The sequence below is a fragment of the Rhinatrema bivittatum genome, chromosome 15 (assembly GCF_901001135.1).
Source record: "Rhinatrema bivittatum chromosome 15, aRhiBiv1.1, whole genome shotgun sequence".
In the NCBI taxonomy this organism is placed as follows: Eukaryota; Metazoa; Chordata; class Amphibia; order Gymnophiona; family Rhinatrematidae; genus Rhinatrema; species Rhinatrema bivittatum.
Window position 1 is genome coordinate 71,429,442 of NC_042629.1, and position 27,325 is coordinate 71,456,766.

The 27,325-nt window shown below is 47.9% G+C and overlaps 1 protein-coding gene across 2 annotated transcripts in view; it reads right to left on the reverse strand.

The window, feature by feature from the left end:
• The window catches only part of ARHGEF16 (Rho guanine nucleotide exchange factor 16), a 69,733-nt gene extending 44,558 nt beyond the window's left edge, over nt 1–25,175 (reverse strand). Inside the window, exons 1-2 of one of the 2 annotated variants that reach the window (XM_029578150.1) lie at nt 24,991–25,175; nt 9,989–10,563 (exon numbers count right to left, since the gene is read on the reverse strand). In XM_029578150.1, coding sequence (XP_029434010.1) covers nt 9,989–10,543 — 555 coding nt within the window. In that variant the 5' untranslated portion in view covers nt 10,544–10,563; nt 24,991–25,175. Of the gene's footprint in view, nt 1–9,988; nt 10,564–24,546; nt 24,739–24,990 lie in introns of those variants that run through there. The other variant, XM_029578151.1, reaches the window with a different exon arrangement.
• Between the last annotated feature and the right edge of the window lie 2,150 nt (nt 25,176–27,325).

Below are 27,325 nucleotides of genomic sequence, written 5' to 3' on the forward strand. Positions count from 1 at the left end.
CCAGTGGAAAAGCCGCTGTCCCATCCTGCATGTTTTGTTTTGTTTTTTTTAACTTGCCATAAATTTGGACTTATCCATAAATTGTTGATTTAATTTCTATCTGCTAGCAGCCTCTGGCTGAAAATCCGACTCTGGACCACCACAATTAATGCCACCTGCAGGGTCTAACGTGGCCTGCGTAGGTCTTAGAACGTTAGATGGCTATTGATTTGGGTTGTTTTTTTTGGGAGGTGGATTCTGAGCTACACTTGTGTGGCCTGGGAGGAGCAGCATCACCTTCGCTACCTTCCATTGCCTTTTGCTTTTGAAAATAATTTTCTTCCCAGGGGACCACTCTTGTTTCCTACCTTGTAGCAATGGAGTCTTTTTTTTTTTAGCAAGAAAACAAAACAAAAAATATATTAATATCTTTGTATTATTCCTTTTAAAAGGAGAGGTTGGCGCAATGGGCTGAGAGCCAGCGGTCAAATCCCGCTTTCTCCACTGATGCTCCACGTCACTTTTCTCACCACTGCCTCAAGTACCAACTTAGGCCTAGATTCATCAGATTGCTATAAATGTAGCGGAAATAGCACCTGGGCAGGGTTAGGCTAATTTCCTGCCTACTGCATAGGCAAGCAACGCAAAGCATGCTGCGTTGCACGTTGATTTGTGCATGGTGGGTTATTTTTCCAGTTTATACAGCCCAGTTTCCTGCAGCTGCCTCTTTGAGGGTGTGTTAGGCATGGGAGAGAGTGGAGAGGAGGTGTGTTGTTGGATAGTGGTTACAATAGGAGTTCAGCTAGTGATTTCCGAGTGCTGTGCCCTTTGTTTTCATGTTTCTCATCAGCTTCCCTGTTCCTTTGTCTTTTCCTGCGTGTGGAAGTATTTGTTAGTTTGTCACGTTTGTCTGTCAGTCATTTTTTGTGGAGGAGTGAGGAGGAGTAGTGGTGAGGAGGAGTGAGCACTTGGAAGGTGTTAGGTGGAGGAGAGGAGAGGCGTGGCGTAAGGAGAGGAGCGGGAGAAGAGGAGGTGGGAGGATGAGGGTAGGAGTGCTAGGAAGAGGAGAAGGGACAGGGACAGGAGTAGAGATAGGAAGGAGGGAAAGGGATAGGAAGAGGCGGGAAGGAGAAGAGGATAGGTAGGCGAAGTCGGAGGGAGGAGGATGGAAAGCTAGTGATAAGAGAGAGAGGGCAGATTGGAAGGGAGTTTGCAGTGCAGGGGCAGGAAGGGAGGACACCTTTCTGGAAGTGGAAATGCACCCCTTCTGGCAGCCATGCAGCAGGTCGCCCTAGTCTCAGTGCTCTCAAGTTCAGGACAACAAGATGGTGCTTGCAGGGGTCCTGGAGCATTAAGCCATGCTGTCAGCAACTGTGTGGTCAAGACCTCAAAAGCAGCCAAGGGCCAGATCTGGCGCACCACTGCCCAGGCAATCGCCAACACAGCGGGGAAGCAGGTGGCCCACAGGTACCAGGACATCAAGGCATAGTTGAAGGAAAAGGTGGTGAACTGAAATAACATACGCCAGACCGGAGGAGGAGCCCCTTGTCCTATCATCCTCGCAGCCATGGAGGAGAGCCTCGTACAACGGCTGGGACCGGATGTGTTCGAGAGCATGGCTGAGCGGCTGGACCCCACGTGAGCTGCAGCCGGTAAGTTCACCTCACCTATAAATGACAAGGCTGCAGCGGTTGTAGACATCATTTGGCATAACATGCTCACATGCTTTAGATGCAAAGTGCTCCTCTGATGCCACATGGAAAATGGATACTTCCTGCCATTGGTTCTTAGGTCTTATTCTTTGTTTCCACAGCTCTCACCCACAAAGCTGCTGGTCCCAGCCAGCAAGCGCCAGGGACTAGCAGCGCACCAGCCCTTTTGCAGAGGGCCTTGCTGATGGATGTCCAGACAAAGGTGAGTGAGGAGGAGGAGGATCAGCAGCTGCCACTGCCGCAGGAGGCTATGCATATCCTTGAACCCCTGGGCTCAGCCAGCCCACTGAATATCTCTGGCTTCATGGAGGAACCCAATCCGGACTCAAGCCAGCCCACCATGGCGCCAGCCTGAATCACCAGGCTCTCGGCAAGAGCAGCCAAGCAGCCCCCTCATGCCACATTCAGAGGCCCAAATTTCAATAATCCACACCACCAGCAGAGCACTGCCAGCAGCATCGCCACCATCCCTGCCACCGAGAGGAGTTAATGCACAAGCAGCTGAACCAGCTGGAAAGGAGGCAAGGGGTGCACCTCAAGAGGGGCAGACCCAGGCCCTGTGGGTTCAGACTGCCGCATACACACAGGCTCTAACGATAGTGGCCACATCATTCAACACAATGACTAGCGTCCTCACGCAAATCCTTCAAAGGATGCTCGAGCCTCCACTGGTGTCTTCCCCAGCATCACAAGGCTCCACGTCCCACAGCAGTCCCCAGCCTGATAGATGCCTGAGGGATAGGCCTCCCAAAAACATGCCCGCCCCCCCACGTGGCAAGGGGCTATCAGACAGCAGAAGGGGTAGCATCAAATACCAAATAATAGTTGAACTAACAAGCCTGGCCAGGCCTCTCTACAGAGTTCCTGTACCGGCTAGAAGAAGGATTGGCCACTGTTGGAAACAGGATGCTGGGCTTGATGGACCCTTGGTCTGACCCAGTATGGCAATTTCTTATTTTCTTAAGGGATAGTCTGTCTGCCACTGTGGTCCTGCTACCTAGCTCCAAAGCCCTCCTCTATGCTCTGCCCGTACTCTAGCCTCTTTGATGCTGTCTCCAGTCTCTTCTCATCTCAGCTCATGCTGCTGTTGCTGCCTCCATGCTGCTGTGTCTTTGCCTGGGACTCCTGCCTCCATGCTGCGCTCTCCAGTCCTGGTCCTTCTAATTAACCTCTGTTGCCTCTGGCCTTACACTATCCCAACTTTTAGTGCGCTCTTTCAACATGGGCTGTGTGGGGCCCATTTGGTTTACATCACATAGTTGTGCTGCTATCAGGTCTAACATTAGAGCTATACTGTAGCTATTGGGGTACCACTTCCGCTTCCTGTGTTCATGGCTGTAATAATCATTATTGAGCAAAAAGGATAAGATGCTAACACTGTATATGTAACGTTGCCATTTGTAACAATGTATGCAGAGGATGCACTCAATGTGTTCTTCATTTCACTTACAATGTGATGTGCAATTACATCTCTTTTCCTTGAAGAATGTGATTACCAAAGAACTTGACTTGCTTTCAATCTGTTGACATTTGCTGTGTAATAAAGTGCTCATAGGTTGGAAAAAAAATTCCTGCTTGTACTATTTTTATTGTGTGCTTTTTCTCTTACGGGTTCACTAGGTGAAAGATTGGGGGTCCTCATGACCTTGCATGCTAGAGCGCCAGTGGACATTCCAAGTAGGCAAGATCATATGGCCTACGGCATCCGAGGTGCAGTAGCTATGTCTTCACCAATGGGTTGACTAGCTATGCAAAGGTATTAGTGCACTTATTACAAACCATTGGCCTGTAACATAATGAAGATATATCACCTCTGACCAAACCATGGCCCTTCTCTCTGGCTCTGACACTAAATGTTATCATGACCTAAGTCTTCAGTCAGAGGACTACTGGAAAAGGACAAAGCCCTGGGTGGGTTTTCTCTCTACTGATCCTAAATCTGCAGCTGCAGGAGTTCAGGACAGAGAGTTCACAGTGCACATGTAAAGCCTGTGTGATGTTAACGGCAAGTTACTCTAATCACCCCAAGACTTTACATTGGAACCCTTTCTTGGGTCCTCACTCCACCTAAAAGGCAATCTGCACAAAACCCTATTTATGTTCCTCACTAAACAAAATCTCTTCTACTTTCTCGCTGCTCTAACAGCATGTCAGCAGCTGTGTGACAACTGAGGAGAAGGGAGAGTTGTGTAGGTTAGACAAACCCCACAGCCCAAGAGCTAGAAGGCCTGCAGTTGCTTGGGAGCACAGACTGGCTGCCTTCCTTCCCTGCACTGGCCTGGCATGTGGAGCTGTATAATACCTGTTAGCTAAGGCTACATCTACCGGTTCACCTTTAGCCACGTTTATTGCATCTGTGTATGGGTGCATGCAACCACAAAGAGGTATACAGGCTTGCAAGGACCTGTGGGCATTGTGGGAACGGCACCAGGTAGCACAGGTGCTTCACCCAAGACTGGAAGTGAAGGTCTGCTAGGTGAGAAGGACCTGTGGGCATTGTGGGAACGGCGCCAGGTAGCGCAGGTGCTTCACCCAAGACTGGAAGTGAAGGTCTGCTAGGTGAGAAGGACATGTGGGCATTGTGGGAACGGCGCCAGGTAGCGCAGGTGCTTCACCCAAGACTGGAAGTGAAGGTCTGCTAGGTGAGAAGGACCTGTGGGCATTGTGGGAACGGCGCCAGGTAGCGCAGGTGCCTCACCCAAGACTGGAAGTGAAGGTCTGCTAGGTGAGAAGGACCTGTGGGCATTGTGGGAACGGCACCAGGTAGCGCAGGTGCCTCACCCAAGACTGGAAGTGAAGGTCTGCTAGGTGAGAAGGACCTGTGGGCATTGTGGGAACGGCACCAGGTAGCGCAGGTGCCTCACCCAAGACTGGAAGTGAAGGTCTGCTAGGTGAGAAGGACCTGTGGGCATTGTGGGAACGGCACCAGGTAGCGCAGGTGCCTCACCCAAGACTGGAAGTGAAGGTCTGCTAGGTGAGAAGGACCTGTGGGCATTGTGGGAACGGCACCAGGTAGCGCAGGTGCCTCACCCAAGACTGGAAGTGAAGGTCTGCTAGGTGAGAAGGACCTGTGGGCATTGTGGGAACGGCACCAGGTAGCGCAGGTGCCTCACCCAAGACTGGAAGTGAAGGTCTGCTAGGTGAGAAGGACCTGTGGGCATTGTGGGAACGGCACCAGGTAGCGCAGGTGCCTCACCCAAGACTGGAAGTGAAGGTCTGCTAGGTGAGAAGGACCTGTGGGCATTGTGGGAACGGCACCAGGTAGCGCAGGTGCCTCACCCAAGACTGGAAGTGAAGGTCTGCTAGGTGAGAAGGACCTGTGGGCATTGTGGGAACGGCACCAGGTAGCGCAGGTGCCTCACCCAAGACTGGAAGTGAAGGTCTGCTAGGTGAGAAGGACCTGTGGGCATTGTGGGAACGGCACCAGGTAGCGCAGGTGCCTCACCCAAGACTGGAAGTGAAGGTCTGCTAGGTGAGAAGGACCTGTGGGCATTGTGGGAACGGCACCAGGTAGCGCAGGTGCCTCACCCAAGACTGGAAGTGAAGGTCTGCTAGGTGAGAAGGACCTGTGGGCATTGTGGGAACGGCACCAGGTAGCGCAGGTGCCTCACCCAAGACTGGAAGTGAAGGTCTGCTAGGTGAGAAGGACCTGTGGGCATTGTGGGAACGGCACCAGGTAGCACAGGTGCCTCACCCAAGACTGGAAGTGAAGGTCTGCTAGGTGAGAAGGACCTGTGGGCATTGAGGGAACGGCACCAGGTAGCACAGGTGCCTCACCCAAGACTGGAAGTGAAGGTCTGCTAGGTGAGAAGGACCTGTGGGCATTGTGGGAACGGCACCAGGTAGCACAGGTGCCTCACCCAAGACTGGAAGTGAAGGTCTGCTAGGTGAGAAGGACCTGTGGGCATTGTGGGAACGGCACCAGGTAGCACAGGTGCCTCACCCAAGACTGGAAGTGAAGGTCTGCTAGGTGAGAAGGACCTGTGGGCATTGTGGGAACGGCACCAGGTAGCACAGGTGCCTCACCCAAGACTGGAAGTGAAGGTCTGCTAGGTGAGAAGGACCTGTGGGCATTGTGGGAACGGCACCAGGTAGCACAGGTGCCTCACCCAAGACTGGAAGTGAAGGTCTGCTAGGTGAGAAGGACCTGTGGGCATTGTGGGAACGGCACCAGGTAGCACAGGTGCCTCACCCAAGACTGGAAGTGAAGGTCTGCTAGGTGAGAAGGACCTGTGGGCATTGTGGGAACGGCACCAGGTAGCACAGGTGCCTCACCCAAGACTGGAAGTGAAGGTCTGCTAGGTGAGAAGGACCTGTGGGCATTGTGGGAACGGCACCAGGTAGCACAGGTGCCTCACCCAAGACTGGAAGTGAAGGTCTGCTAGGTGAGAAGGACCTGTGGGCATTGTGGGAACGGCACCAGGTAGCACAGGTGCCTCACCCAAGACTGGAAGTGAAGGTCTGCTAGGTGAGAAGGACCTGTGGGCATTGTGGGAACGGCACCAGGTAGCACAGGTGCCTCACCCAAGACTGGAAGTGAAGGTCTGCTAGGTGAGAAGGACCTGTGGGCATTGTGGGAACGGCACCAGGTAGCACAGGTGCCTCACCCAAGACTGGAAGTGAAGGTCTGCTAGGTGAGAAGGACCTGTGGGCATTGTGGGAACGGCACCAGGTAGCACAGGTGCCTCACCCAAGACTGGAAGTGAAGGTCTGCTAGGTGAGAAGGACCTGTGGGCATTGTGGGAACGGCACCAGGTAGCACAGGTGCCTCACCCAAGACTGGAAGTGAAGGTCTGCTAGGTGAGAAGGACCTGTGGTAATTGTGGGAACGGCACCAGGTAGCACAGGTGCCTCACCCAAGACTGGAAGTGAAGGTCTGCTAGGTGAGAAGGACCTGTGGGCATTGTGGGAACGGCACCAGGTAGCACAGGTGCCTCACCCAAGACTGGAAGTGAAGGTCTGCTAGGTGAGAAGGACCTGTGGGCATTGTGGGAACGGCACCAGGTAGCACAGGTGCCTCACCCAAGACTGGAAGTGAAGGTCTGCTAGGTGAGAAGGACCTGTGGGCATTGTGGGAACGGCACCAGGTAGCACAGGTGCCTCACCCAAGACTGGAAGTGAAGGTCTGCTAGGTGAGAAGGACCTGTGGGCATTGTGGGAACGGCACCAGGTAGCACAGGTGCCTCACCCAAGACTGGAAGTGAAGGTCTGCTAGGTGAGAAGGACCTGTGGGCATTGTGGGAACGGCACCAGGTAGCACAGGTGCCTCACCCAAGACTGGAAGTGAAGGTCTGCTAGGTGAGAAGGACCTGTGGGCATTGTGGGAACGGCACCAGGTAGCACAGGTGCCTCACCCAAGACTGGAAGTGAAGGTCTGCTAGGTGAGAAGGACCTGTGGGCATTGTGGGAACGGCACCAGGTAGCACAGGTTCCTCACCCAAGACTGGAAGTGAAGGTCTGCTAGGTGAGAAGGACCTGTGGGCATTGTGGGAACGGCACCAGGTAGCACAGGTTCCTCACCCAAGACTGGAAGTGAAGGTCTGCTAGGTGAGAAGGACCTGTGGGCATTGTGGGAACGGCACCAGGTAGCACAGGTGCCTCACCCAAGACTGGAAGTGAAGGTCTGCTAGGTGAGAAGGACCTGTGGGCATTGTGGGAACGGCACCAGGTAGCACAGGTGCCTCACCCAAGACTGGAAGTGAAGGTCTGCTAGGTGAGAAGGACCTGTGGGCATTGTGGGAACGGCACCAGGTAGCACAGGTGCTTCACCCAAGACTGGAAGTGAAGGTCTGCTAGGTGAGAAGGACCTGTGGGCATTGTGGGAACGGCACCAGGTAGCACAGGTGCTTCACCCAAGACTGGAAGTGAAGGTCTGCTAGGTGAGCACTCTGATGTCAGCAGTAGGGTTGCCAAGTGCCTGACGATTTTCAGGAAAGGCTGATCCAGTCCTGGTTTTAACCCATTACATGCTGGGACGTGTTGATTTCCCTGTTGCATTTCCTAGGAAAAGCAAGTCTATAAATATCTGCATGCAGGTGAGTAAAACCAGGACTCAAATCGACCTGTCCTGTAAATCTGGAGCCAGTTGGTAACACTAATCAGCAGGGGCTCCGAAACCGCTGAGGCAGTGCTGCCAGCAGTGTCTTTGCACACCCGTGTGACTCCAAGCCTCCCCAGTGCAGGTGCATAACTTCACATGCACACATTTGTCAGCTATGGGATGAGGCTGTAAAAAGGGAACTCTGTCACTGAGACCTTAAACTGTCTGCCTGAACCTTTAGGCTATGCCTTTAAGCTTCGGAGCTAATTGTGATTTCTAGGATTTCTAGAGCAGTTTCTCTCTATGCTCAAAGCCCAGCTACAGTCCCATCACACCTATGGCACTATCTCACCCACATGTGAGGGCGAGGATGGGGGCTCCATTGGGGAGGCCCGCCAAGTATGTACACTGTGTTGGCAGATGTACACAAACTCTTGTGACACACGCCTCTTTTAGTGTCATTATCATCAGGCAGAAAATATTAGGGATGTGAACTGTTTTTCTGGCGGATGAAAATATCGAACCAGATTTTCTCATCCGTCAAATATCAGGGGGTCCCCGAAAGCGACAGGAAAACCCCACGAAATTTTTGTGCGGTTTTATTATCGTTTTGGGGGGGGGGGGGAGGGGAGGGAGAAAGGGCACACAGAAAAAAAAAACCCCAAACCCACCCGACCCTTTAAATCTATTTAGAATCCCCCACCCTCCCGACCCCTCCAAAACGTTCCTGAAGTACCTGGTGGTCCAGCGGGGGTTCTGGGAGTGATCTCCCGCTCTCGGGCCATTGGCTGCCACTAATCAGAATGGCCCCAATGGCCCTTTGCCCTTACCATGCGACAGGGGCTATCGGTGCCATTGGCCAGCCCCTATCACATGGTAGGAGCAATGGATGGCCTGTGCCAGTTTTTAAAATGGCGCCAGCTGTCCATTGCTCCTACCATGTGATAGGGGCCGGCCAATGGCACCAATAGCCCCTGTCACATGGTAAGGGCAAAGGGCCATCGGCGCCATTTTGTTTACTGACAGCCGACGGCCCGAGAGTGGGAGATCGCTCCCGGGACCCCCACTGGACCACCAGGTACTTTAGGAAAGTTTTTTTGGGGGGTCAGGAGGGTGGGGGATTCTAAATAATCAGATTTAAAGGGTCGGGGTGGGTTGGGTTTTTTTTCGGCTCGGGACAGCCGAAAAAAACAACCATCTGGCCCACGGGAAACAAAGATTTCCCGCTGGTCCACAATGTCGAAACCGGAACCGATTCTCATCCCTAGAAAATATAATGCCAACTGCATACGTTTGATGCTATCTTTACTTTGACTACTGTTTTTCAAGAATAGTCTACTGCTCCATGGTCAAGATAAAGCCTAAGTAGGCATACATTTTTTCTGTTACACACACAGACCCAGACAGAGGAGCAGTGAGAGAAAGAAAGATGATAAGAGGGTAGACGAGCAGGAAACACTCTACTGGCCTCCCTTCCCTGGAAGGAGATGGGGTAGTTGAGGCCTAACAGGCAAAGTAGCATTCTCTGAAGCTTTGCTGAAGATGGCTGCCACTCAGCATGGTGTCCTCTGATGCCAGAGGACGTGGTCAAGGCGACAAGCATAGAGAGGTTTAAAAGAGGAATGGCCAAGTTCCTGGAGAAAAAGTCCATACCACTTTCTTAGCCAGGTAGATTAATGAAAGTTATTGCTATTTCTGGGAGTGGGTAACAGGAATTAGATCTGCTCTATGGGATCTGCCAGGTACTTGCAATCTTGATTGGCCACAGTCCGACACAGGATGCTGGGCTCGATGGACCTTGGTCTGACCCAACATGGCAATTCTTATGTGCCCCCTCAACCCTGGTTTGAGGAGTTTGGAAAAATTATTTTGAATTAAATAAAATGTTGGGTCAGGGATACATTTATCTAAGCATCATTGTTTGTAGCTGATCAAAAGTTGAAAACATAAGGGGCTTTTCTATAGAGCTACAAAACAAAACAAAAAAAGCTAAAACAGCTCTTTTTTTTCTGTAATATTTTGGCTTGTTTCCAGGTCTGTCCTATTGCTTGGAGTCTCTCCAAGAGCTGCTAAGGGAAGTTAATCTTCACATAAGGCCCCGAAGGAGGTTAGAGCTCCCAACTATCACAGGTCACTCACTATTACATTTTAACATAACCAGCTCCTAAATAACAGCAAAAAAGAACACAGAATCTGTCTGAGGCAGTTGAAAGTATAACATGTTGATGATAGAGCACTCTTAATGGCCAATATGTACCTTTGATCTGCCTGGACTCCTTGGTGGTGGCACCGTGGAATCTTCTGCCACTGGCTTCAAAGTTGAGAAAGCTCTAATAGGTTCTCCTTCATCCCTGAAGCCCTTCATGGCCGCCCGGTAAGACTGGTTCCTCAGGTTCCGTTGCAGTGTTCCTCCACTGTCCTCATCCTCATCTTCCTCCGCATTATCCATGCAAAGGATAGGAGCAGACACCCTCTTTGGATCATATCGTGCTGCTTCTTTCTGCGTCATTCCCGCTGCAAAGCTGTGGTGGCGTGGCACCTTCGTCTTTGACGCTACAGCCAAGCCCTTTGGAATAATCTGTTGGGTGCCCATTTTTAGAGCAGCGGGGCTCTGTGTGCTCAGGACAATCCTGTGCGGCTCAGCAGAAGTGGGAGATGGCTCCGAGGTGTAGGCAGCGTTGTCCATGGCCTGCAAGGAATGTCGATTCACATTTGAGGAGTTTGTGTTTAGATTTAAATCCGAGTAAAACTTGCGCTCCAGAAGGTATGAGGAGTCATCTGCCAAAGAGCCATCAGAATGTCTCTGAGACATGTTGTCGGTAGACCGAGAACCTAAAGAGAAAAGAAAATGGCTGATAAAATGGACCTGTACAAATTCTTCCACAGGAGACAGTTCCTAGGAGGGACATTGTACTGTAGAAATGCCAGAACAATAACTTTCTTGAAGAGCATCCAAGAAGTTTTAGATGCTGCTTATAAAAAGGAATCCCAATATTTTAAGAGTCCAACTTTGACAACTGTCAAAGTTGGACTCTTAAACTGCACACCCAAGTGGGCCCACAAAGATTTCTACTAGTATTTTATAAACTGTGTGCCAGGATTATTGCTGCCCTTAAACTATGCATGTACATTTCCTTACACAAGTATACCTGCAAAAAAATACATGTGAAATGAGTGTAATACTTCGCGCATAAGCAATAATTAAACGTGGAGGCAAGTATATTTTAAAGCTTGCATGTGCACCATTCTGAAAATACTTATCTGCGGGCATTCTTGGAATCACCAGTTCGCTCATCCTTCCTTCTACAAATTCACTTAGACCCTCTAAGCTTTTCACCAGGAACCTCCACCAGTTCCATCCAAACCTCCCGCCCAAGAACTGCAGACAAAACACAGGTCTGATTTCGCCTGCAGGTGTAAAATTGTTCAGATAAGTTCAGTAACGTCTCTGCCTATACCTCTTACAAAATTGCAACTTGCATGCAATACTTATGAATCCTGCAAGACTGCCCTGGTTTTCTCCTATCAAATTTGTGTACGACACTGCAGTTATGCACGTACAAGGTTTACAGAATATCATGTACGCGTGTTCCAGTGCAACGGTTTGAAAATTCCCTCCTAAAGGAGCAATACTCTCCTTCTTTGGATGAGACAAGTTAGTTGGGTAGAAAACTGAAATATATTCCTAGAGAGATGCAAAAGAAACACTCATTCTGAAGCCTAAATTTACTTGTAGTTATCCTTTTTCTATTACTTCAGAGTATCTTTAGTTTGTGTAAATTACAATTATTTAATAGGGATGTACACTCATTTGAAACAAAATGTGTAAAACATAAGTGAAAATGTTTGGTTCGTTCTGAATGAAATGAACTAAAAATGATCTCTCACGAAAATACCTAGAAATGTTTGGGTATTTTTGTTTTGTTTTTTTTAAACAAAGAGAAAAAAAAATGTTTTCCCCCAGGCCTTCCATTTCCGCCCCTCCCCCTCAAGCAGAGACCAGGAACCTGAGCCGGTTCCACCCAGACCTCTCCGAACCACAACTGGCCCGTCCCAGTTATCAGGTCTTCCACTGAGGAGGTGGGCGACCAAGAAAGTCCTTTAAAAATGGTCTCTGGCAGCAAAGTGATGTCTCGGCTCCAGCCGGCGCCGGTTTCCTATTCGGCCATCACTTCGGCACTGTCTTCCAGGCAGCGAGCGCTATTCTTAACGAGCTTTGATCAGCGCTCCTGCCCTCTTCTTGGCAATCACTTTTCAACAGAAGGGGTTAGTAGGGGCTAGGGAGGTTCCGTGTCCTGGTCAATTCTTTGGGGGCAGGAATCAGAGAGGCTGGGCCACAAAGCAGGTTTGGTCAGTGGGGATGGGACGCTCCACTCAGATCCCAAGTGTTTTCCTCAGGGGCAAGAAGGCTTCGGGGAAGATAATCTCATCTGGGGTTTTTTGGTTCAGGAGAAGAATCAAAATGAAATAAACATTAAATGAACCAGAAATTCAAACCAAAACGCATGGCGATTATTTAAAGGTTTCTTCTAAAGAAAAAGAGGAACTGTCTCGCACTTATGAGGCCCTCTTGGGAGAAGCAACTTTTTTTTTGAAGGATGAGTAACATCTTGTTCCTGCTCAGTTGTTAGGATTGGTAAGGGAACGATTTTGTCCCCAGCCTTGCCGCCCCGGGACCCCATCCATTTCATTACCGAGCGCATGGTCAGTCCTGGAACCCAAGCAAAGCACAATTTTGCCAATTTCTAAGGCCAGTAACCCAACCATTTGAAAGCTGATGGATGAATCGCTGTCATTATGTCCTGTACTGCAGTGGAGCCCAATTATCGCTGAATGCCATCGGCATGTACACTGGGCTCCCCTTTGTTGCACAGGGCTCTTCTTTACAGCAAATCAGGGGCCAGGACAAATTTTGAGTTGCTTTCCTGACAATGACAGTTTTGTTCGGTATTTGACAGCAGTCAAAAAAAGAGAAATCTGTGTTAACGAATCTTCGTATCTACTGGCTTCCAGCACATTTTCCCACAAAGAGAGCTTGCTAAACTGAAGTAGCTTTTGGAGGCTCGCTCACTCTATAGTGCTCTTTCTGTTAAAAAGCTGAAAAATCGCAGGCTTTTGTCTTCAGGCAGAGAGATATCTAAAATAAAATTCCTGGATTATGGCAGAAAGCCACTCTGGCCATAAATTATTTGAAAGGACGATGGGACAGTTAAAGCAACATGCTGCGTGACTCGCATATTTCCGCAGGCTCTACATATTCAAGGGTTTAAATCGGCACATCTGCATTTCATTGCCCTGTAGAACTCCCTACTGTAGCCCATTAAAAAAAACAGATTAGAATTCTTTCAGCTTCAGTTATTTCCTCCAACAATAACAGGCAAGGAATGCGCTACAGTCCCGGCTGTGGTGGCGACAGGTCCTTCTACAGGCAATGCCGCATTCTGACTCTTTTTCTCCCCACCCCAAATGCACTACACACAGGGAGGGTAATCTTATAACTCCCAGCCCAACGGTGAAGTCTGCAAGTGCATTGTGCATGTGGACTTTACTGAGGATTTTCAAAGTTCGTTTTGAGAATCCTCGGGCAATTGCCCACTGGATGGGCCGTTTGGTCTTCTTCTGCCGTCATTTCTATGTTTCTATGTTTCATTAAGTTACAACTTTGCTTGGGAGGCCGTAAGGGATGAGTGCACTCTATCCTGAAAACCCAACCAGTGCTAAGTCCTTCAGACTGGTTAAAGTCTACGAGGCCAGGATAATTTTCCGAATTTAAATCTGCCTCAAAAATTGGCATTTGAGTGAGCCACTTTAATCCAAGCAAAAGAGTTCTTCCTTCCTAAAATCTATATAAGAAAAATTGGCAGTGGGGTGGGTAAGTGTAGGGCACGGAGAGAAAATAAGCGGGACAAATTAGTGTTTGAAAACCAGCAACTGAGGGGAGCAACAATGCCGCTTCCCCAATGAGCTTGCACTGCAAGTCTGAGGACAGGAAGTCACCAATGAGCAGAAGGTAGAGGAATCAAAACAGGGGCTCCACTTTTACAATTCGGTGCTTTTCTATGCTGCCACTGTATGCAAACTTGTGTCCTACCAGCGCCCTGTCCTTGGCTATCACTGCTGTGCTTTAAAATTGACTTCCTTCCATGGGGAGAAGCTTACTAAACAGGAAACGCAGGAGAACTGAAACAGACTATTTTGCCTCCTTTTTTTTTTTGGATTTGCAAAAAATTGGCAAAAGGAGATATGAATGTTCTCTTGGGGACTGTTTTCAAGTCTCATGCTGTCAGCATGAAATGCAAGGCCTGGGTTGTCCCAGGGAAGATAATCAGTGCGCTGTAGTTATTTGGAAAGTTCAACTTTTCAAAACCGAAATAATTTATGCTGAAGATAAGGACCCTGTTTAAAGGCCCCCTTAAAGATTTTTTAGCACAAAGGCCTACTCTGCCCTCCTAGTGCTGCACTTTTGTCCAGTCCTGGGTTTTTAAACTTACAGCCTGGGGCATTGTGGTATTTGCAGTCCCTGCGTCTTCTATTTGCAGTCAATGAATGAATGAAGTGGTGGTGGGGGGAGGGGGAGGGGGTCCCCAGTAGTCAGAAAGGTCAGGGTGGATGTAAAGTTTCTGTCCCTCATCTCCAAGAGGTCCCAAGCTGCTGGACTTGGACAGATCCCTGGAAATGGCGTAACCTCATCGATTCTTCCATTACTAAGGATCTTTGCATTGGGAAAGCAAGTGATTCAGGAACCTGAACCAGGGATCAGATGCAGGCAAAGGGGGAAAAAAAAAAAAAAAGACACCGTCTGAAGCTGCGAGAAAGGAACAATCAATTTGCAAAGAAATCAAAGCGCCTTGTCTGTTCCTTGGCTTGGTTGCTGTTCCTAATCCTGGGCCACCTTTCTGTTGCTTATCCTAACATCTGCTTTACCTTTACACTTTTTGCATGAAAAGATGACTCTCTTTCCTTCTCAGCCGCACCTCCTGATTGTGGCTGCTTTCTCCACACTCTTTGCTATATTCTTGCTTTGTAGGTCGATAGGGTTCGGGGTGCCCCCAGCTTACTTCGATTCAAATGGTGCAAACGGTTATTTGGAGGGCAATGTTCAATAAGCTGCCCAGCAACAATGTACACAAACATTTTTCTACCTGCGTATGCACCAGCAAATTTTCCCAAGAGAAACTACCGGGGTAGTTCCAGGGCAAGTACATAAGTACCTTGTGCCTGCTGCTTTTGCCGGTGAGGTATGTGGAGAGGGGAAGGTGCTGGTGAGGGAACCTGTGCTGTATCGTTTCCATCCCGTTCCTGCAGTCTCCGAAGCCCCGGGAGCCTTTTGTGAGTTAGACGTGACCCTCGTGAAACCCCGGCTGCCACCCCCGACTCTAGAGCTGCTTCAGTTTCCTCTTAGCTGGGGCAGAGGGTGGCAGGACGTGGGCAGGAACTGCGGTCTGTGACGAGCAGCACCGCGTCCGGTCTCAAGGCCAATGGATGGCGTTATTCTCATACAACTTTAACGCAACATTTTAAGGACAGTAACAGCTGGGCGAGCTGAAGTCCTCGCCACACATGCAAATGTAACTGTGACCAAACTGCTACGTGTTTCTGACGTGAGACTTCAGGCTGGTCCTGATATTTCAACAGGCAACGGAAGAAAGAGGCCTACGGACCCCATAAGGCTCTTAAAGAGAAGCTCAAACGCCAGGACTGAGCAAAGGTTTCCCTTCCGAAACTGGGTAACCTACAATAGATGATGGCAGACGAGGACCATACATCTTGCCCAGTTGTTCACGTCTATACTGCTCAAGTTAAGGATTTCTCCCAGCTGTACAAGCTTGACTGTCTGTAGGATATCACTCCTTAACAAATCCTGTTTTATTGTCTTCTGTTTTTGTTCTTCTACCATTCTAGGCAGATGATCATACAACACTAGCTCCCCTACCTCATACCTGTTACCCAACCTCTCAACATTGTAATCAAGTAGATGATAGTAAGTAAAGCCCAGCTAGGCCCATGCAGCTTGCCCAGTTATTCTGGTTATTTGGCAACTCTGCTAATTTACTGAATGGCGTATAATCCAGGGGTTCTCAACTCTGGTCCTTAAAGGACCACAAAAGTCTTGCTTTCAGGGTTTTAAAACTTATGCAGCCAAATACATCTGAAGGATATCCTGACCTATCTATGGTCTTTGCCATTTTATTCCAACATTCTTCAGAGAAAAGAAAATATTGCATTTCTGTGTTGAGCCCATCCCCTTGAGGATGCTCAAGGCATGTTATAAAAGAGCATACATAATCCAGCACATAAAGCCACACAAACATAACAATAGAAATACATAACACAGAACCAGTATCAACAGCAATAAAAGCAAGATAACCCCTAAACCTGCCCTATCTCAATCACAGTAAATAACGCCTGAACAGCATGGAATCTCCCAGGAAGTACTTGTGGTAATTCTTTCTACCAGATTGGCAAGGCCCAGGAGAAAGTCAGAATGTTTTGCTGTAGTCTGCACTGAACATTTTTTTTTTTTAAATATAAAAATAAATACACAAATAAAAACAAATGAAACCAAAGGAGGAAAACAATCAGACACACAAGCTGAAAGCATTCTCCGATGTAATGGCAGGTCGGCATTTGTCATGATGATTTACCTTTCTCTAGCTATCAGTAGAGAGAGCCTGAGGCAGTCTTGGTTTACCTGCCCACTGCATGCTGGAACCTGTAGTTCAGGCTTAAGAAATTGGAACTAAATGTTCCAGCATGCAATGGAAGTAAAGCCAGCATCGGCTCAGTCTCTCTCTGCTGATGGGGGGAGGGGGGACGGGGGGGGGGACGGGACGGTGCTGTATGATTTCCTTGGTCCAGGGCTTCCCAAACCTGTCCTGGTGAGGCCCCAGCCAGCTGTGTTTTCGGGATATCCACAATTAATATTCATGAGATAAACTGCATGCATTGGAGACCCAGCAGAGGCAGATCACATAAGAACATAAGAAATGCCATACTGGGTCAGACCAAGGGTCCATCAAGCCCAGCATCCTGCTTCCAACAGTGGCCGATTCAAGTCACAAATACCTGCCAAGTAGCCAAACATTAATAAATCACAAGCTACTCTTGCTTATTAATTACTGTAATAGCACGTTATGGATTTTTCCTCTAGGAACTTATTCAAACCCTTTTTAAACCCAGTTACACTACATGCTGTAACCACATCCTCTGGCAATGAATTCTAGAGCTTAACTATGCACTGAGAGAAAAAGAATTTTCTTCCATTTGTTTTAAATGAGCTACTTGTTAACTTCATGGAGTGCCTCCTGGTCCTTCTATTATGTGAGAGAGTAAATAACTGATTTACATTAACTTGTTCAAGTCCTTTCATGATTTTGTAGACCTCTATCATATCCCCCCTCAGTCGTCTCTTCTCCAAACTGAACAGCCCTATGGCTATGTCAGAGAGAGAAATAATTCAGAACTGGCTTTTGTACTGCCGGTTTTGAGTTTGTGCCTGTAGCCGGTCTAGCCAGATTAAAACCAACATAAGCTTTAGTTGGTTTACTTTGGCAAAACACACTCTGGACTTCCATTACCATGTAACCCTCAATGACTTTTCCTTAACTACCCTGTGGAGATTTTATATATATAAACCTAAGAGTATAAGCCCTCTAGGGACAGGGAAATATCTACAGTACCTGAATGTAACTTGGCTTGAGCTGCCAATGAAGAGGCATGCACTAAATAAACAAAGACATAAAATAAATTATATACATAGATACGCACACATACATATATAAACCAAATCTTATAATTGGTTTCCTGCCTGAGGTAAGTCTCAAACTTAATATCCATCCAGATGTAAGGAAGAGCAAGCTTCAGGCCACAGCAAATGAGTGCACATTAAGATCACCTCAGAATTAATTCAGGGTATGCTGCGGTCTGGATTTTATTTTATTTTCTAAATAAAAGGACATCACTAGGGGAGAGCTGTTAATCACTGAGGTGCAAGGCTGGGGGAGCGGGGGATTTCGTACTGGTCTGACATAGCCAGAAAACGTATGAAGCCAAGTTAAGGAAAAGCGAATGTTGTGTGCATCGAGTGCACAGAAGCAGATCTGACAGCGCCATGAGAAGTCCTGGCAGGCTGAAATCATTGTAACCTTTTTGAACTGAAGTTTGTCAATTTTCAGTCTTTCTGGCGGTGTCCACGCCCCATCAGGTTCCGCTTTAAGGATAAAAATGACACAAGATTGGTGACACCATACAGACGGACCAATTTATTGAGACGGGAGCTTTGGAGGACAGCTTTCTTCATAAGGTTGATGCATCTGATGAAGCAGACTCTATCCTCCAAAGCTCCTGCCTCAATAAATTGGTCCGTCTGTCCGGTGCCACCCACCTCTTGTCATATTTGCTACATCAGACTAACACGACTCGCCCTCTAGGGATAAGTAAGTATCTAGGGCAGGGCTTCACAACCAGTCCTCCAGACACACCTGGTCAGTCAAGCTTTCAGGATGTCCATAATGAATCTACACACAATGGAGGCAGTGTATGTACATCATAAGAACCTGCCATACTGGGTCAGACCAAGGGCCCATCAGGCCCAGCCTCCTGCTTCCAACAGTGGCCAATCCAGGCCACAAGAACCTGGCAAGTACCCAAACACTAAGTCTATTCCATGTAACCATTGCTAATGGCAGTGGCTATTCTCTAATGGACTTCTCCTCCAAGAACTTATCCAATCCTTTTTTAAACCCAGCTACACTAACTGCACGAACCACATCCTCTGGCAACAAATTCCAGAGTTTAATTGTGCATTGAGTGAAAAAGAACTTTCTCTGATTAGTTTTAAATGTGCCCCATGCTAACTTCATAGAATGCCCCCTATTCTTTCTACTATCCGAAAGAGTAAATAACCGATTCACATCTACCCGTTCTAGACCTCTCATGATTTTAAACACCTCTATCATATCCCCCCTCAGTCGTCTCTTCTCCAAGCTGAAAAGTCCTAACCTCTTTAGTCTTTCCTCATAGGGGAGCTGTTCCATTCCCCTTATCATTGTCATACATATACATCTATGTCATACATATTTATTATAGATATACTAAAAACCAGACTGGGTGTCCTGGGGCCCTATACCTTCAGGAAACTCTGCTTTAGGGGAACTAACTGTTTAGGGCAGGGGTTAGCAATCCAGACAGAATATCCACAATGAATATAGATAGCATAAATCTGCATACAATTGAGGTAGTGCATGCAAATCTCTCTTATGCATATTCATTGTGGATATTTAGAAAATTTGACTAGCTAGGTTTGTTCCCAGGACTTAGTTGAGAACCAATGATCTAGGGCACCATATACCTAGCCCTGGGATGGCCAACTCAGGTCTTCAAGAGCCAGAAACAGGCCGGGTTTTCAGGTTATCCACAATGAATATGCATGACATAGATTTGCATATAAATGAGGCAATGCATGCTAATCTATCTCATGCATATTCATTGTGGATAGCACTGGTCTACAGCCAAAATGCTTTCAAAATGAATGTAGTCAAACTTTACTAAATCTGGGTCGCTGCAAATGAAAATAAATGCTTACGATTGATTGCCTTGAGTTTTCAAGATCTGCTACTGGGTCAGTATATAAGACCTTTGACTTGGGAATTGTGGAGAATAAGTGAATGAAGAAGGGAAAGAATCTCAAATTAAACCAGAAAATGACTAATACACTTCTTCGATTGGGTTTGGACAGTACTTGATTTCTGGTCACAAGAAGCTGGGTCTGATGAAAAAACTTTGTCAAGGCCATGGACAAAACTAAACCAGCCTTCTAGTACTTCAGACCTAAATATCCAACGTTTAAGTGAAGCTAAGATAAAGAAAGGGGTCTTTATAGGCCTTCAGATTCCTGAAAATGAACAATATAAAACAAAGCAAATAAATGATCGCATGTTCTGCACAGGACCACCAAAACTATGGAACTCACTACCGGAGACAATTCTACTGATCTCAGGCGTGAATTAAAAGCATGGCTGTTTAAAAACACTTATAATCTAACTTAAATGCTAACCGACCGAAGAAGCAACAATATCAACAACACAAACAATACCAAGTAACCACAGAACTAAGCAGCTTTTGACTACTCCCTGTGTTCCTCCAAACAGAATCCCAGCCCTACAACCCTTGTGCCCCTCCTCAGTCGAGAAGTAAAAGACCTGTGAGCTGCAACGTATCTCTCTTGCCAGATGTGTTTCATGTCACAGCACAGGTAATGCTATATTGTATGTGTTTTACCAAATTGGGTTACACCAATTTACGTAATGACCCAAAGATGAATGTTACGTCACTAAACCGTTGTGATCTTCCCGCGGAGCGACGGTATATAAAATAACCAAATATTCGAACAAGCTATTTCATGATGATGCACTCAACAGTGGTAAATTCTCAGAATCAAGGCAGGTAACTCCAAGGAGTTGATGGAAACCCTCCTCAAGGCAATGCAAAGCTTTGGCTGCCGCAATCCCTAACAATACATTTTTTATTTATTTATCTTAACATTTTTATAGACCGATAGCCGTATGCACATCGCACCGGTTTACAAGAAACGGGAGGAAGGCCAGAAACCAGGCACGACCGTTACACAGAACGCATAAGAATAACATTTGAACATATTTAGAGGAACATAGGAAGATAATTGATAGCAAATGAGCAAAACATTGATAAACATTGATAATTAAAAAAAAAAATAAGCAGTTTATTTATTTATTTATTTAGAAACTTTTATATACCGGTATTTGTGGGGACATCATACCGGTTCACATAGTAACTGAAAGATTGGAAAATACATTGCAACAGGGGAATGTAACTGGGCGGGGGAAGAACAGAAAGGCAGTAGGAAGGATAGGAGAACAAGAAGGTAATAACCAAAACAATTTACAATGAAAGTCTCCTTAATAAGGAGGTTACCTGAAAGGGGACTGCGAGGGGGAGTGGAAGGAGTTATTCTGTGTAAGCATGGTTGAACAGGAGAGTTTTTAATTTCTTTTTGAATTTAAATGCACAGGGTTCAGTTAACTTGGTCTTGTAGTACTACGATATAAGGGATAAGATTTCAATTATGGGGTGGTCTACTGGGCTTAGTTAAGTCTTAGGGAGGTTTGGAGGAGATCAGCCGGGGGGGGGGGGGTGTGCAGAAATAATATAGTGAGCAGATTGTACAAAGGGGACTGTCTAGGTGAAGGCCTGTTGAAACAACCATGTTTTTAGGTTTTTTTTTTAATTTGGGAGTGAAAGTTTCTGTACGGAGGTCGTGGGGCATGGAGTTCTATAGGATTGGACCAGCCAGGGAAAAGGCCTTTTTCATTGTGTAGGCAAGTTTTATGAGTCTGGGGGGGGGTGTGTAAGGTACCTTGGTGGATGGTGCGTGTCGTCTGTTAGAGGTGTGGATTAGGAGGGGCTGTGTAAGCCAGTGCGTGTTTTCATTAATTATAGATTTGTGTATGATGGATAAGGATTTGTATTGTATTCTTGAGTTGATGGGTAGCCAGTGTAAGTCCTTCTTACGGGTATTGGTTAAGACTCGGCCTGTAGCGTTCTGCAGGAGTTGTAGGGGCTTGGTGGTGGTGGAAGGGAGGCTGAGGAGCAGTGAATTACAGTAATCGATTTTGGAGAAGATAATGGATTGGAGCACTGTGCGGAAATCAGAGAAGTGTAGTAGAGGTCTTAGTTTCTTAATCGTGTGTAGTTTATAGTAGCATTATTTTAGGGTGGCTTTGAATGGTTTTAGAGAGAGTTGGTCGTCTATGGTGATTCCGAGGTTTCTAGTGTGTGCAGAGAATGGGTTGGGGAGTGATGGGGGGTTAGCGAGGAGGGTGGGGTTGGTCAAAATAATGAGTAGTTCAGTTTTGTGGGGGTTAAGGGCAAGGTTCATATTAGTGAGGAGATGATTGATGGAGGAAAGGCAGGAATCCCAAGATTGAAGAGCTTTCGGTATAGAGTCTGTGAAGGGGATGAGAATTTGAACATCATCCGCATACTTATTCCAAGGTTTGTGAGGAGTTTGGCTAGGGGGAGCACATAGATGTTGAACAGGGTGGAAGATAAGAGGAGCCTTGGGGAACACCACGGTTGAGGCTGATGGGGTCAGATTCATGATTATTTTTGCGCACTCAGAGCAGGGAGCGATTTTACCATGGGAAAACCGTATCGGGGCAAATGGAGGCCATCAGTGCTTGCAGACGTTGGCTGGACAGTGATAAGAGACGTGCCATTTAATGAATACGAGCCAAGAAGAGCTGAGTAGACACTGATTAAGGACTAAACAAGGTACATATATACAGAGGCGTACTAAGGGGACGGCGAAGAGGGCAGTCCGCCCCGGGTGCTAACAGAGGGAGGGGTGCCATTGCCATGGTCTCGCGGCGATGCACAGAAGTAATGTGCTGGCGGGGTTTCTACTCCCCGCCAGCAAAAGCGAGGCCCTGTGGTGCTGCCGGCCTTTCCTGGAGCTGGCAGCAGATGAAGAGGCCTAAAATGTGTGCAAGAGATTGGGCCGGTGAGGGTGAGTGAGCGCCTCTGAATGAGGGGGCGTGCATGCCTGCCTGCATGGGTTTGCCCGCGAGTGCGTGCTTCTGTGAGTGCCTGTGTGGGTTTCTGTGAGACAGCGTGCCTGTGCGCCTGTATTTGTGTGTGTGAGAGTGAGTGCCTCTGATTGAGGGGGTGTGCGTGCATGGGTTTGCCGCGAGTGCCTGTGTGGGTTTCTGTGAGACAGCGTGCCTGTGCGCCTGTATTTGTGTGTGTGAGAGTGAGTGCCTCTGATTGAGGGGGTGTGCGTGCATGGGTTTGCCGCGAGTGCCTGTGTGGGTTTCTGTGAGACAGCGTGCCTGTGCGCCTGTATTTGTGTGTGTGAGAGTGAGTGCCTCTGATTGAGGGGGTGTGCGTGCATGGGTTTGCCGCGAGTGCCTGTGTGGGTTTCTGTGAGACAGCGTGCCTGTGCGCCTGCATTTGTGTGTGTGTGTGTGAGAGGGGTTAAAGTTTTTGTGCTCTCCTCCAATCCACAACAATCTCAGGATGACTAGAAATCTAAAGTTTCCAGATATGGAGAGCAAGAGATTTTTTTTTTATCTGTGTTAGTTTTAATTATTAGATGTGATGTGTGTTATTTTGAAATATTTTATTAGTGTTTGGGTACTTGCCAGGTACTTGTAGCCTGGATTGGCCACTGTTGGAAACAGGATGCTGGGCTTGATGGACCCTCGGTCTAACCCTGTAAGGCATCTTCTTATGTTATCTGTTTTGATATGTATAATTTAGTATGGTTTACTATTCTGATTGAGTTATATTTCTTGATTGTATTGTTTTGAGGAATAGTGATGTTCTGCTTTTCTATTACTGCACTGCATACAGAATCTGGCTTGTTGTGGTTTCCAGTTCAGTTTTTGTCTGTCTGTCTGTCTGTGTTCACGTATGAGAAAGAGAAAAGAAGTATGTGTTTGGGTGAGAGATAGAGGAAGCATATCCGTCTTGTGAGAGAAACAAAGGAAGCGTGTGTGTGTCTCACACCCACACATGCTTCCTCTGTTTCTCTCACACACACATGCTCCCTCCGTCTCCCACCAAGCATGTATGTGTGTGCATGTGAGAGAGAGGGCACATATTGTGTGTGTGCGCATGCGTGCCCCCGTCTACAACAATCTTGGGATGACATATGGAGAGCGGGAATTTTTTAAAATCCTTATTTTATGTATTGTGTGTTATTTGATGTGTCTGCTGTTTTGAAATATTTTATTGATGTTTAGGAAATTTTAAAATTATATATGGAGAGGAGGGTGCCAAAGGAAATAAGTGCCCCAGGTGCCAAATACTTTAGGTATGCCTAAGAGCATAAGAAATTGCCATGCTGGGTCAGACCAAGGGTCCATCAAGCCCAGCATCCTGTTTCCAACAGAGGCCAAACCAGGCCATAAGAACCTGGCAAGTACCCAAACACTAAGAAGATCCCATGCTACTGATGCAATTAATAGCAGTGGCTATTCCCTAAGTATAATTGATTAATAGCCATTAATGGACTTCTCCTCCAAGAACTTATCCTAACCTTTTTTGAACCCAGCTACACTAACTGCACTAACCACATCCTCTGGCAACAAATTCCAGAGCTTTATTGTGTGTTGAGTGAAAAAGAATTTTCTCCGATTAGTCTTAAATGTGCTACTCTGCATCTATATACATATAGTTCTTGGCCTTTTGTTTCATAGTAAATTTTATTTCTAGAAGCCTTTTGCTGATTTAATTTTTAAAGTGTTACATAAACGGGTTAGGAGAAATTATGCAATCATTAATACACAAAAAGACCTAGGTTTACACATTTATGATTAAAACTATCTAAATGTAAAACCTTAAATATCATGGCAACAGTTGTCAATCAGCTGGTTTAAGAGTTGATAGGTGAAGTCAGCACATCAACATCAACCCTAAATAATCCCTTTTATCGCTGAAGCAGGTGACCCTGCCTTTAAATCGGGCCCCAGCCTCACTGCGCAGCTGCCTAACGAGCCCAGACTTGTGCACAGCTGGAGCCAGCCCATGCCTGTGCCACACGTGGGATCGGCTCAGGCTAGCAGGAAGGGCCGGAGGGCGAGCACCCGTCCCCTTTCCCAGCTGCAATGGGAACCAAAGCCTAAAGTGCGAAGCTCGGCCGCGCCCCAGCTCTGTCTTTTTGTTTGGAGAGAGGAAGCCTGCCGGCTGTAGGCGGCCATTCGCTGGGTGCACCTTTTAATAAATGCTCCCAGCTCTCCTACCCTTTTTGGGCCCATCCCCCCCTTTCCTACTTACAGTTTTGTGCCGGGCTAGGGCTGCTCCGTAAAGTCTCAGGCTTTCTCTCCCGGGCGTGAAGCCTGATGACGAGCAGCAGTGCAGCACCTAAGGCAGGGCGCACCCTCCGGAAAAATGTCAACGCCGGGAACAAAGCCTTCCACTAACCCCAAAACAAGGGCGATTCGGGTGCTTGGCTCTGCGGGCAGCGCCAGGGAAGGGAAGGGAAGGGCTGGGGGGCCCCCCCCCCCCCGCTAACCGAAACTGAAATCCTTGCCCCCTCCCCCTCCAATCAAGCACGGAGAGAAGCACCTGGGGCCTCCGGCCCGGCCCTCTCCCGTGCACCAAGGTGCTGGGCAGGTAGGGGAGGGGAGAGGCAGTCGGGATCCCCCGAGAGCCGCGCAAGTTCTGCGGGTGGGGGTGGGCGAGCGACCCCCCCCCCAGCCTGCCCCGATGGAGCCTCACCTGCCTGCCGAGGCCGCAGAGCTGGAGCCGCTTGGCGCGCGCTGGGACGATCGCAGGCTCCGGCTCCCACTTCCTGTCCCTGGGCGAGTCCCGGCTGCCAGGTGTGCGCAGCGCGCGCGCGCAGGAGGGCGCCCCAGCCGTGGCCGAGCCTCTGCACTGATTCGGTGCCTCCGCATGCAGCAGCAGTGGTTATTAATAATAATAATAATAACAATGCGGATGCGTGTGGAGGTCCCAGCAAAGGAACTCATTCCTGAGCAGGGAGTGGCGGCTCGGAAGCTCCCAACCCAGCGCCGGCAGCAGGGGACAGAAGGGAGGGAGTTTGTCTTCTAGGGTCCCCCGCAGGGAGCAAGAGGAACAGAACTGAGAAAAACTGGCAAAGAAAAAAAATATATATATATGTATCAAAGCTCAGATTAGCACTCATGCCACTAATTTAAGCCTGAAAACCGAGCCTTTTTTTTTTTAAAGGGGTGTGGGATGCTGCCATAATAAGAGGCACCCCTTGTGGGGTGAACGTTCAGAGCTGTCTAGGGACATAAAGAACCAGAGGTTTGTGGATGTAAATGGATTTGGTAACCCGATTTTGCAAATAGTTTTAGGTACACAAGAAACGTTTCAGGGCAGGTGCAATAGGATGGGTTAAAGAATGCTCTCAGAACAAGCATTTTGCTGTCCTGTTATATTCTGAACTTGTTTCTCAAGCAAAGAGCTGTGTCAGCAGAGCTGGTGTGCAAGAAAGTGGCTGCCTTGTGTCTGAGACCTTCACCTAGCAGGAAGCGGGATGCCCGGACAGCAGTTCTCTCCTGAGACGGGAAGGTCTCGGGCTCGCTTGTCTGCTCGTGCACTTGTTTACAAAGCCCTATAAAAGTTTGGGGTTCTCCCGTGGGAGGCTGGAGCCTCACCTGTGCGCTGACCAGTGGCACAGGATCTTTCCCGTTGAAGCTTTGTGCTCCTGTGTTTCAGTCGCACTAGGGTTTGCCGACCTGTTGAGTGGCAGGATGCTGATTTGGTATGTATTATGCTCATAAGAACAAAAGAAATTGCCATGGTGGGTCAGACCAAGGGTCCATCAAGCCCAGCATCCTGTGTCCAACAGTGGCCAATCCAAGTCACAAGAACCTGGCAATTTCCCAAATGAAGTATGTGTGCTGTAAATAAAGCTGCATTTTACTACTCTATACCTTGTATATTATATTATTGTGTGTGTGTGTGGTCTCTGTATATCTCTCACTCGGGCAGTAGGGTTTCCCACACTGGGGGTCAGGACTGCAGTTGGGGTTCGAGGTGCCTCATGGGACAGCAGCAGCATTAGTAGTGGAAATCAGGGCAGGGGTCTGTGAGCCAGGACATACTCAGAGGCCCTGCCCTTGCATGAGATTCTGAAGGCCTAGCGGAGGAGGAATCAGGACCTGTGGGCTTGCACTGGCTCACTTTTGGACTTTCAGCAGATCTCAGTCGGGCTTCGGACCAGCCTTGAGTGTGAAGAGGACAGTGAGGTGACCTCTGCTATTCTCTCCCGTCATCTGCCGACCTGCTCTTTCCACCAATATCATCCAACTTTAGTCGAGGGCCCACAGGAAAAGGTTGCTGGTGACCACAGCCAGGGGGATGTTTGGAGAAGGAGGAGCTGTTTTAAGAGAGGGATTAGCTGGGGGGAGGTGGAATGACAGAAGATCCACTGGAGGATGTAAGAGAGGAGCTGGGCTATAAAAATGGCTTTGAGGAGGTCCTCTGGAGGGGATCTGCTGGTATGCAAGGAGGGTGAGACCGTAGTGATTGTTAGAGGAGAACCACGTCCTCTTCTGGGGTTATGCTAAAGTGGGGGTCCCATTGGCTAAAGGTTTGGGAAGCCCTGTTTTGGGGGTGCACTTGTACCTTTTCCTTGTAGAAAGGCTGTGCATTAGTTAGGCATTGCACCCAGCCCGTGGAAGTGTGCCGGCAATTTTCAAAAGTAATATATGTGCATGAAAATGAGTTTAACTTATGCACCTGCGATGTTAAAATTACTGTTTATAAGCAAAGTGTAAGAAAAGACAATATACCCCATGCAGATTTATCTCATACATATTCAGTGGGGAGATCCTGAAAACCGGACTGGCTAGGGGGATCCAGGACAGGTTTGGGACAAATAAGAAAGGAGAAGGGTGAACACTCAAAAAAAGAAGGGGCCTAGACAGAGCCAAAAGGGCATTTTTTAACAACCGGATGAAATGCTATCACTTTGATGTTTGAGAGGTGGGCAAACGGCCACCTCTGGGGTGGAAGGGTCTGGTTACCAGTTTTGTAGTTCTATCCATCTGACTGCTTTTACAACAAAGAGAAAAGAGAGAAT